This window comes from Hylobates moloch, unplaced genomic scaffold (genome assembly GCF_009828535.3).
Source record: "Hylobates moloch isolate HMO894 unplaced genomic scaffold, HMol_V3 SCAFFOLD_4, whole genome shotgun sequence".
Lineage (NCBI taxonomy): Eukaryota > Metazoa > Chordata > Mammalia > Primates > Hylobatidae > Hylobates > Hylobates moloch.
Genome location: NW_026652279.1, coordinates 105,574,040 through 105,586,345, shown reverse-complemented (window position 1 = coordinate 105,586,345; position 12,306 = coordinate 105,574,040). Strand labels below are relative to the sequence as shown.

General features: G+C 34.9%; 1 protein-coding gene across 11 annotated transcripts in view; it reads left to right on the top strand.

Annotated features, from left to right (window-relative positions):
• Positions 1–12,306, top strand: part of CCDC122 (coiled-coil domain containing 122) — a 71,535-nt gene that overhangs the window by 43,308 nt on the left and 15,921 nt on the right. For 10 of the 11 annotated variants that reach the window (XM_058437847.1, XM_058437845.1, XM_058437842.1 and 7 more), the window contains exons 5-6: positions 4,354–4,752; positions 5,524–5,640. In XM_058437847.1, coding sequence (XP_058293830.1) covers positions 4,354–4,752; positions 5,524–5,640 — 516 coding nt within the window. Of the gene's footprint in view, positions 1–2,767; positions 2,893–4,353; positions 4,753–5,523; positions 5,641–12,306 lie in introns of all 11 variants that reach the window. The other variant, XM_058437848.1, reaches the window with a different exon arrangement.

The window sequence follows — 12,306 nt, the reverse complement described above, 5'->3', positions numbered from 1 at the left end:
TTTGAATAAATTACCCAGACTTAGGAATTTCTTTTAGCAACACAGAATGGACTAATACACAAGACTTTTAGGAGCTCTGTACCAATAACTGGGAACAAAGACCAAATATCTTTCCATGTTACCACACTACCTGATTTTAATATTTATTATAGGGCATAGTAATCAGGATAATATGATATAGCTAGACATATAGATCCATGGAACAAACTAAAGTGCCCAGAAATAGCCCCACACATATCAATTGATTTTTGAAGACGTACCAAAGCAATTCAGTAGAGAAGGATAATCTTTTCATGAAATGGTAGAAGAACAATTGGATATTTTCATGCAAAAAAAATTCTGAACCTCAAATTTCACCTCAAACCATATACAAAAATTAACACAAAATGAATTAATTAATGAATTAATTCATTCAAAATGAATCAAAGGCCTGAATGTTAAGAGTTAAAACAACAAAATATCCAGAAGAAAACATAGAAAAACTTAGTGATGTTGGGCTTGGCAATGATTTCTTTAATATGACATAAAAATTTTGATGTATTTCATCCCCAAAAAATTTTAAACTTGCTCTTCAATATACACTATTATGAAAAGAAACTAAGGTATTCTTGCTAGGGTCCTTTGGCCATTTAGGTTGTCACAGACTAGGAGAGAATATTTGAAAACACATCTAACAGTATACTTAAATTTCCACTATAATATACACACACACAGGCACACACACACGCGCGCGCGCACACACACACACACAGCCCACTAGAATGGCTAAGTTTAAAAAGACTGATCATAACAAATGTTGATGCAGATATGGAAGGCCTGGAACTCTCAGACCTGTTAGATGGACTGTAAAATGACACAACTGCTTAGGAAAACAATTTGTACTTTCTTGAAAAGTTAAACCTATCCCTACTGTATAATCTAGCCATTTAACTTTTAGGTATTTACCCAAGGGAAACAAATGTGTATGCCCACTGGAAAACTGGAAACAACCCAAATGCCCATCAGTTAGATGAACTAATAAACTAATATGGTATATCCATACAACGGAATACTACTCAGCAATAAAAATGAAGAATGATATATACAACAACATGGATGAATCTTGAAATAATTATGCTTATTGAAAGAAGACTTAAAATTATGTATTAAATGATTCTATTTATATAAAATTAGTGAAAAGCAAACTAATCTTTAGAGAAGGAAGGCAGATCAGTGGTTTCCTAGGAATGGAGAGATGGAAAGGGAAGAATGAATTTACAGAGTATCAGGAGGAAACTTTTTTGAATAATGGCTACGTTTATTATCTTAGTTGTGGTGATGGTCTTATAAGCACAAGAAGGTCGAAATTCATCAATTTGTAAAGTTTGAATATGTATTTATATTAATTTTGCCTCAATAAAGCTGTAAGTTTAAAAAGGAGAGAGAAGAAGGGGAAAAGGATGAAGAGGAAGAGGGAGGAAAAGAGGCAGAGGAGATTAAAGAAGAGGGGGAGAAGAAAAAAATAATGTAATTCTCATGTAAGGGCAGAAATGGATTAAAGGCAAAAGAAACTAAAGCCAATAAGAAAAATTAACAGTCAATTACATTAGTCCAAGAAAGAGAAGAGATGATAACCAAATTGTATGGGTCAATATACTTCCTATATTGATCAATAGAGTTGATAGATAGCCTGATGTAACCAGCAGGGCATATGTCCCTTTCCTGACCATTGGTTGTGCATCAGTCATTCACTCATTTATTGAATGAATTTATTTATTTATTGAGCTCCTACTTTGTGCCAGTTACTGTTTTAAGCAGTGGGAAGATGGTGGTAATGAAGACAGACATGGTTCCTGTAGCCACAGAGCTTACTTTCTAGTCAGGGGAAGCAAGCAATAAATTAACAAAATAAAGATAATTCAGAGATTGATGTATTACAAAGGAAATACAATGGGGTAATGTGTAGAGAGTAACTAGAGGAGGAGTGGAATAGTGGTTGGTTCATTTCTATTTTGATTTAGGGAAGACTGTTCTGAGACATAATAATAATACTGAATTGTGAAAGACAAAGATCCAACAGATAATAGCCAGGGGTACAGAATTTTAAAGTAGATCAAACAACAATTAAAAATGCCCTTAGGTCAGAAGGAACTATACATATTTAATCAACACAAAGGAGACTGGAAAAAGGGAGAGTAGTAGATGAGAAGCATAGCAAAGTAGATAGGCACTAGGGCATATATGGCTTATAAAACACTTTTAGGAATTTGAAATTTTTTATTAATGCAACAGGAAACCACTGGAGGATGATGAGCAGGGAAATAACATGATATGATTTATGTTTTGAAAAGATTCTTCTGCCTGATGTACACAGACTAGTTGGGGGAGTGGGGAGGAATGGAAATAGGGAGATGAGTTAGACATTAGGTCACACTACAAAGACTGGTCAGAAGTGCATTGGGAATTTTATTTTGGAGGCCCAGCCATCAGGATTTGATGAGAAATAGGTTGTGGGGGTAAGGGAAAGGGAGGAATCAAGAATGAGTTCTAGGCTTTTGAGTATCCAGGTGGAAAGTGGTACAGTTTATTGAAATCAGAAAGTCTGGGGGAGGAATATGTTTGGTGTGTAAATTAAACTTTTTTTCTGAATATGTATAGTTGAGATGTCTGGTAAACATACATATAGAAATGTCAAGTGAGCATTTGAAACATCAGAGCTGATGATAAAAATTGAGATTCATTGCCATATTGTATTTTTCAGTGAACTTACCTCCTTTTTCTCTGCCAGGAAAAGGATACAAGAAAGTTTGCATTTTTTAAAACAATTCCCTCTAACATTACAAATTTACTTAAAAAGAATGACCATAGTAGATAAGAAGAGGACTATGGAGGATGGCCTACAGAGTTATTTTGGTGAGAAGATCTACAGAACTTGAGGAACAGTTAGACAGATATTTAAAAGAAGGGAAGAGCTAAGGTGGTAATATTAACTAAGTTGGGGAACATAGGAGTGTGACAATTTGCATTTTTGGTCCCAATTTTTCACCCCTTAGTCTATCCATACCCTTTGCCATACATTACAATGCTTTCCCATGATGGATGGACACACTTCCACCCCTTGATTCTGGGTTTGATTATGTGACTAGCTGGGGTGTTATCAGACGTGACTCAAACAAAAGCTTTAAAAAACTCTTCCATAACTGAATTTCACTCTTCTGCATCTACTATTATCATAAGACATGCCTGGGTTGGCCCATTGGAGGAGAAGATACACATAAAGCAAAGCAAAGACACCTCTGTCAGCCCAGTTAAAGCCAATTTAAATGATCTTACAATCAGCCAATCCCCAGACACTTGGGCAGATTCAACCAAGATCAGCAGAACCGCCTAGCCAGCTCTTGCTTCTCCCAGGCTTATGAACTACCTAGCCAACCTCAGCTGCTCCTAGTCATGTCAGCAATATATACTTATGTATTGTTGTATGCTACTGAGGTTTTGTAGTTCTGGCAACAGATAATTGATACAAGGAGTAATAGGCTGAGGTTGTAGAAAGGATTCATTCAATTTTTGGATACAGTGAATTTGAGGTGGCCATTGGCAGCTGGGTGTAGAACTCAGCAGCCACTTATATTCTGTGAATCATCAGCAGATATGTAGCTGAAGATGTAAATTTGGATGAAATTACCCAAGGAGCATATATGGAGAGTGAGAAGAGGAAATTATGTGACTGAACACTGCAGAAGACCTATATTTGAAGGAAATGTTGAGATTGAGAAGGAATTCTCAGAAATTTCTAAGGAAAACCGGAAAAGACTGGTGGTGTGAAAACTAGGCTTTAAAAAGAAGGCAGCAGTTAGCAATGCAAAATGCCCCAGGGAGGCAAAGTAAATATCTTTATACTCGTTTTACAAATGGAGAAAGTGTAGTTTGAATGGGGTAATTAAGTTTGTTATGCATGATCATACAAACTAGTAAACAGCAATAAGGGTGCTGGAACCTAGATCTTTTGATTCTTAACTCAAGGCTTTGTCATTTTTTATCATGTTGTCTTTCCTGAGTGTATACTTCTGATGCCTATAAATAAATTAGTAAAATTATTATGAAGTATCTTACATATATAAAAGTCAAGATAAAACAATGAGATTTTAATATTTAGAATTAGATGAACATTAAAAAATATATAATGAGATCCTTCTGAAATTATAAAATAATTGTGTTTATTGCACGTTTCCTTGTATTCATTAATTTTTAAATATCTGGTAAATATATTCTTATAAGTGATTTTTCCTATATTCATTATGGATTAAAACATTGATTTTTCCTCTCATGTTTAATATTTTGAATTAATGATGATAATGTTACAATATATTACAGAATGAACTTCATGAGCTTGAAAAACAAATAGCAGCCATCTCTGCAGAAACTAAAGAAACAGAAAGACAAATTTATCAACAAGATGCTGCCATAGAGAATACCAAACTTCATTGTGATAGCCTGGAAACTCAAATCAAATCCTTACATTCAGAAAATGTAAAGCTTAAATTTGACATAGAAACAGCCCAAGAGGATTTTGAGGAACACATGATAAAATATAATGCATATTATGCAAAAATAAAAGCACATAAAAATAGTTTGGGGGAAGTAGAAAGCAAATGGTCATTTATGACTGAACTCCATGAAAAACGAGATTTTGTTAAAAAATTAAAGACAATGAAAGAAGAACTTATGCAAGATCTTCAAAATCCAGGAGGGAACCGAATAACACAAGTACAGGTGTGCAAAATTACTTAGTAAAACTGTTTTTTCTATTACTCCTTTTTTGCAAGTACATACATTAAATGATAAATTTATTGTGAAGTTAATAAAATGCCCATAGCTGTTCTATTACATTCAGAAACTATTTTCATAATTGAAAAAAACTTGGAATAAATACACGTGTTATATATCAAAAACCCTAGATGCTCAAATGCATAAAGGAAACATCCACAAATCTGTAGATTTATAAAAATATATGGTCAAATAAAATCACAGTGAACAATTAATCCATTTGTTGTAGAAAATGTAATTCACAAAAATGTTGAAGCCTTAGCTTCTATGCCAGTGGATCCAGACGAATTCAAATCAATTTAATACACTTAATGCTGTTATGCAAGCAATATAAATTAATAATTGAACCTTAAGCATTTTACTGTTTCTCTTACTGCTCTTTGAAGACGATAGAAGACACAAACTTAAAATATTGATCATTTCTTGCTAGAGAATTAAAAAGTGTCTTTTACACTGTTGTTGGGCAATTGCCACCATAACTACCACTTCCCTTTTTGTCTTATTTTCATTTGGTTTTTAGTTCTGTTTCAAATGTAAGGTTTCTTTGAGTAACAGTTCTTTATTTTTGTATACCTATAGAAGTAATATTCTAATGCTATTTATCAAAACTCAGTTTTGATTTGGCTAGTTTTCTTAAATTATAGAAACACTGAAATATTGGATTTATATTGATCATCCTTTTTTGACTTCTATATTTCAAATGTTGTGTACATACAGGAAGCCATTACAAAGTTAAAGGATAAAATTATAACTGTAAAAGAATCTATCATTGAAAAAACTTGTTTTCTTGAGGAAGAAAAAAAGACACATGAAAAATTAAGAAAAGAAATAGAGGTAAGTCTTAATTATCTAGATTTCAACGTTTTATGGGACCATTTTTAAAACTTATACTATATTCATATTTCCCTAGTTTACTCTCAATACTCAAAACAGTTGAAGAACAAGAAAGAACTATAAAATTGAGTAAATACAACTCATTAATAGATAACTAGAGATAACCCCCTCATTCAAAGATGTTCAAATATGTGAATGTGTTCAAACAATGCAAGCATTCACTCCTATTTAAATCTGGGCGAGGGTTCTTCCAGGTTTTTCTCATTCCACTAAGAACATGATACCCAATTAATGGCTAGAAAGCAGCTATGTAGTCAAAGAGGATGCCCAATCTTAGATACCAAAGACTCCTCAAAATAGAATAAAACACAATGGAAAGCATTGTCTTTCCAAACCTCTCTGACTTCATATTCGCAATTATCAAGGGTCAAGTTAAAAAAACAAACTGAAAATATACAAAATTGAAAGTCAGAGTAAATTCTTAATGTGTTGTGGTGCCGCCTGTGGACTTCTATCGTCATTATTGTTTACATGAATAGTGAACAGAAATGTAAAATAATATGCTATTAAGGGCAAATAATTTTCACCTGAATACATTAATTTGGAAAATAAAAATATGCATGTTTCAACTTGTTTTTGACTAATTTGACACAATACAAAGCATCTGAGGAAATTAAAGATAAAAACCCTTATCTTTACATATTCGCTATTAAAAAATATCACGATTTTACCTTTTAGTTTACTAGGAATCTAAATAAATAATGATTTTTTTTGCCCTTGTAGACATTAAGGTTCATTATAAAACAATAGACAGTGTATTAGCAGTATAAAAGTAGAAAAAAATATTATTTTTTTTTTCTTTATTTTTGAGATGGGGTCTTGCTCTGTCACCCAGACTGAAGTACAGTGGTGCGATCTCAGCTCACTGCCACCTTGGCCTCCCGGGTTCCAACAATTCTCCTGTCTCAGCCTCCCAGATAACAGGGACTACAGGCATGTACCACCATGCCCAGCTAATTTTTGTATTTTTAATAGAGATGGGATTTCACCACGCTGGCCAGGCTGGTCTCAAATTCCTGATCTCAGGTGACCCAGCTGTCTTGCCTCCCAAACTGCTGGGATTACAGGCGTGAGCCACCATGCCTGGCCAGAAAAAAGTTATTAATGAAAAAAATCCAGAAATTATGCATCCATGAATGGTAAAAACAAATAGATTACCTCTATGGAAAAATAAAGAAAAATGTTGAAATAAAACTGGATTCCTACCTCATAATAACACACATGCGCATGCATACACACACACACACACACACACACACACACACACACTTCTGAGTATTGAATACAACATAGGAGAAAAACTTAACAATTTGTGTCAGAAAAGCATTTATTTTAAAAGAGAAAAACACTCTAAGTTCTGTGGTTAAATATCTTTAGTTTTGACTATGCCATAAATTTCCAGATTATACACCATAACAAGAGAAAGAACAAGACTCCATTCTAGATTATAACACATATATGTGATAAGAAAGAGATAAGAAAATGTCACATCAGTGAAACATTGGGCAAATGGTATAAAAAGACCATTTTTCTGAACTGTGAATATCAGAAATAAAAATATGACCATCCTAATTAACAATAAGAGACTGATAATTAAAACCACAGCAAAGTTCCATGTTTAGCCCGTCTGATACCAGTATTACAGTTGGTAAGATGTTGAGCATGGGAATTTTAATACAGTATTCTTGTGAGTGTAAATTGCTAAAAGCACTTTGGAAAGAAATGTGAAATTACCTTGTAATTTTTTTACAGTAACATTTTATTGAGGTATCATTGTCATAAGAGTAAGTACACAAATTATAAATGGATAGCTTGATTTATTTAGACTAATATGTACATATATTTATGTTGGTATTACCTAGATCAAGATATAGAACTTTCCCAGCATGTCCAGAAAGTTCTCTTCTACTCTTTTTATCAAATAGCCACTATTCTGATTTTTATAAACAGCTTTACTAAGATAAAATTCACATACCATACTGTTCACCAATTTTTGGCAGATATCCTGCAACACAGTTTTATAAATGAAAACAAATTATTCAGAGATTTTTCTTTTCTTTTTTAATTTAACTTTTTTGTTTGTTTGTTTGTTTGAGATGGAGTCTCGCCCCATCGCCCAGGCTGGAGCGCAGTGGAGCGATCTCGGCTGACTGCAAGCTCCGCCTCCCGGGTTCAGGCCATTCTCCTGCCTCAGCCTCCGGAGTAGCTGGGACTACAGGTGCCCGCCACCACCCCCTGCTGATTTTTTGCATTTTTAGTAGAGATGGGGTTTCACCATGTTAGCCAGGATGGTCTCGATCTCCTGACCTCATGATCCGCCCGTCTGGGCCTCTCAAAGTGTTGGGATTACAGGCGTGAGCCACCACACCCGGCCTTAATTTAACTTTTGAGTTTGGGGGTACGTGTGCAGGTTTGTTATATAGGTAAATTTCTGTCATAGTTTGTTGTACAGATTATTTCAATACCCAGGTATTAAGCCTAGTTCCCATTAGTTATTTTTCCTGATCCTTTCCCTCCTCTCACCCTCCAGTGTGTGTTGTTTCTGATAGGCTCCAGTGTGTGTTGTTTCCCTCTATGTGTCCATGTGTTCTCATCATTTAGCTCCCACTTATAAGTGAGAACATCCAGTATTTGGTTTTCTGTTCCTGCATTAATTCACTTAGGATAGTGGCCTCCAGCTCCATTCATGTTCCTGCAAAGGACATAATCTCATTCCTCTTTATGACTGCATGGTATTTCGTGGTGTGTATGTACCACATTTTCTTTATCCAGACTACCATTGTTGGGCATTTAGGTTGATTCCATGTCTTTGCTATTGTGAATATTGCTGCAATGCACTTACACATGTATGTGTCTTTATGATGGAATGATTTATATTCCTTTGGGTATATAATCAGTAATGGGATTGCTGGGTCAAATGGGATTCTGTTTTTAAGTCTGAGGAACTGCCACACTGTCTTCCACAATGGTTGAACTAAGTTACACTCCCACCAACAGTGTATAAGTGTTCTTTTTCTCTGCAACCTTGTCAGTATGTGTTTTGTTTTGTTTTGTTTTTTGGTTTTTTTTTTAATAATAATGATGATGGTATCTCACTGTGGTTTTGATTTACATTTCCCTAATGATTCATGATGCTGAACTTTTTTAATATAATTGTTGGCCAAATGTATGTCTTCTTTTGAAAAGTGTCTGTTTATTTCCTTTGCCCACTTTTCAATGGGGTTGTTTTTTTCTTGTAAATTTGTTTAAGCTTCTTATAATTGCTGGATATTAGACCTTTGCCAGATGCATAGTTTGCAAAAATTTTCTCTCATTGTGTAGGTTTTCTGTTTACTCTGTTAATAGTTTGTTTTGGCATGCAGAAGCTCTTTAGTTTAATTAGATCCCATTTGTCAACTTTTGCTTTTGTTGCAATTGCTTTTGGCATCTTCATCATGAAATATTTGCCCATTCCTATGTCCAGAATGGTATTGCCTAGGTTGTCCTCCAGGATTTTTTATAGTTTGGGTTTCATATTTAAGTCTTTAGCCCATCTTGAGTTAATTTTTATATATGGTGTAAGGGAGGGGTACAGTTTCAATCTTCTGCACATGGCTAGCCAGTAATCCCAGCACCATTTGTTGAACAAGGAGTCTTCTTCAGTGCTTGTTTTTGTCAGCTTTGTCAAAGATCAGATAGTTGTAGACGCATGGTCTTATTTCTGGGTTATCTATTCTGTTCCATTGGTCTATGTGTCTGTTTTTGTACCAGTACCATGCTGTTTTGGTTACTGTAGTCCTGTATTATAGTTTGAAGTTGGGTAGCATGATGCCTCCAGCTTTGTTCTTTTGGCTTAGAATTGCCTTGGCTATTTGGACTCCCTTTTGGTTCCATAGGAATTTAAAAATAGTTTTATAGTTTTTTCTAGCTATGTGAAGAATGTCATTGGTAGTTTAATAGGAATAGCATCAAATCTATACATTGCTTTGGATAGTTTGGCCATTTTAATGATATTGATTCTTCCTATCCATGAGCATGGAATGTTTTTCCATTTGTTTATGTCATCTCTGATTTATTTGAGCAGTATTTTATAATTCTACTTGTAGAGATCTTTTACCTCCCTGGTTAGCTGTATTCCTAGGAGTGTGTGTGTGTGTGTGTGTGTGTGTGGCAACTGTGAATGGGATTTGGCTCTCAGCTCGATTGGTGTTATATAGGAGTGCTAGTGATTTTTGCATATTGATTTTGTATCCTAAGACTTTGCTGAAGTTGTTTATCAGCTTAAGAAGCTTTTGAGCCAGGACTGTTGGGTTTTCTAGATATAGCATCATGTCATCTGCAAACAGGGCTAGTTTGACTTCCTCTCTTCTTATTTGTATATGTTTTATTTCTTTCTCTTGCCTGATTGCTCTGGCCAGGACTTCCAATACTATGTCAAGTAAGAGTAGTGAGAGAGGGGATCCTTGTCTTTTGCTGGTTTTCAAGAGGAATGCCTCTGGGTTTTGCCCATTGAGTATGATGTTGGCTGTGGGTTTGTCATAGATGGCTCTTATTATTTTCAGGTATGTTCCTTCAGTACCTAGTTTATTGAGAGTTTTTAACATGAATCATTGTTAAATTGTATCGACAGTCTTTTCTGCATCTATTGAGATAATTCATGTTGTGTTTGTCTTCAGTTCTGTTCATATTATGAATAATATTTATTGATTTGCGTATGTTGAACCAAACTTGCTTCCCAGGTATAAAGCTTACTTGGTGGTGATGGATAAGCTTTTTGATGTGCTTCTGGATTCAGTTTAACAGTATTTTGTTGAGGATTTTTGTATTGATGTTCACCAAGGATATTGGCCTTAAGTTTCCTTTTTGTTATGTCTCTTTCATGTTTTGGTATCAGGATGATTCTGGCCTCATAGAATGAGTTAGAGAGGAGGCCCTCCTCCTCAAATTTTGGGAATAGTTTTGGCAGGAATGGTACCAGCTCTTCTTTGTACATCTGGTAGAATTCAGCTGTGAACCCATCTGGTACTGGGCTTTTTTCAGTTGGTAGGCTGTTTATTACTGAATTAATTCCAGAGCTTGTTACTGGTCTGTTCAGGGATTCGATTTCTTCCTGGTTCAGTCTTGGGAGGGTGTATGTGTCCAGGAATTTATCCATTTCTTCTAGATTTCCTAGCTTATGTGTGTAGGGGTGTTCATAATATTCTCTGATGGTTATTTGTATTTCTGTGGGGTCAGTGATAATATCCCCCTTCTCATTTCTGATTAGATTTGTTTTGATCTTCTCTATTTTCTTCTTTATTAGTCTAGCTAGCAGTTTATCTGTTTTATTAATTTTTTCAAAAAACTAGCTCCTAGATTCACTGATCTTTTTGAAGGGTTTTTTTGGTCTCAGTCTCCTTCAACTCTGATTTTGGTTATTGTCTTCTACTAGCTTTGGGCTTGGTTTGCTTTTGGTTCTCTAGTTCTTTTAGTCATGATGTTAGGTTGTTAAATTGAGATCTTTCTAACTATTTGATGTGGGCATTTAGTGCTATAAATTTCCCTCTTAACACTGCCCTTAGCTGTGTCCCAGAGATTCTGGTATCTTTTTTCTCTTTAGTTTCAAATAACTTCTTGATTTCTGCCTTAATTTCATAATTTACTCAAAAATCGTTCAGGAGCAGGTTATTCAATTTTCAGTTTCCATGTAATTGTGTGGTTTTGGGTGAATTTCTTAGTCTTGATTTCTAATTTTATTGTGCTGTGGTCCAAGAGATTGTTATGAGTTCAGTTATTTCGCATTTGCTGAGGAGTGTTTTGTTTCTGATTATGTGATTTGTTTTAGAATATGTGCCATGTGGCGATGAGAATAATGTATATTCTGCTGTTTTGGAATGGAGAGTTCTGTAGATGTCTGTCAGATTCTTTTGATCCAGTGTTGAGTTCAGGTCCTGAATATCTTTATTAATTTTCTCTCTTGATGATCTGTCTAACATTGTCAGTGGGGTGTTAGAATCTCCCACCATTATTGTGTGGGAGTCTAAGTCTCTTTGAAGGTCTCTAAGAACTTACTTTATGAATCTGGGTGCTCCTGTGTTGGGTGCATATATATTTAGGATAGTTAGGTCTTATTGTTGAATTGAATCTTTTACCATTATGTAATGCCCTTCTTTTTCTTTTTAAATCTTTGTTGGTTTAAAGTCTGTTTTGTGTGAAACTAGGATTGCAACTCCTGATTTTTTTTCTGTTTTTCCATTTGCTTGGTGGATTTTCCTCTGTCCCTTTATTTTGAGCCTATGTGTGTCATTGCATGTGAGATGGGTCTCTTGAAGATAGCATACCAATGGGTCTTAGTTCTTTATCCAGCTTGCCACTCTGTCTCTTTTAACTGGGGCATTTAGCCCATTTACATTCAAAGTTAGTATTGATATGTGTAGATTTGATCCTGTCATCATGATGGTAACTGGTTATTTTGCAGACTTGTTTATGTGGTTGCCTTATAGTGTAACTAGTCTGTGTACTTCAGTGTGTTTTTGTAGTGGCTGACTCTGGTGTTTCCTTTCCATATTTAGTACTTTCTTCAGGAGTTCCTATAAGGCAGGTCTTGTGGTAATGAACTCCCTCAGCATTTGCTTATCTGAAAAGGAT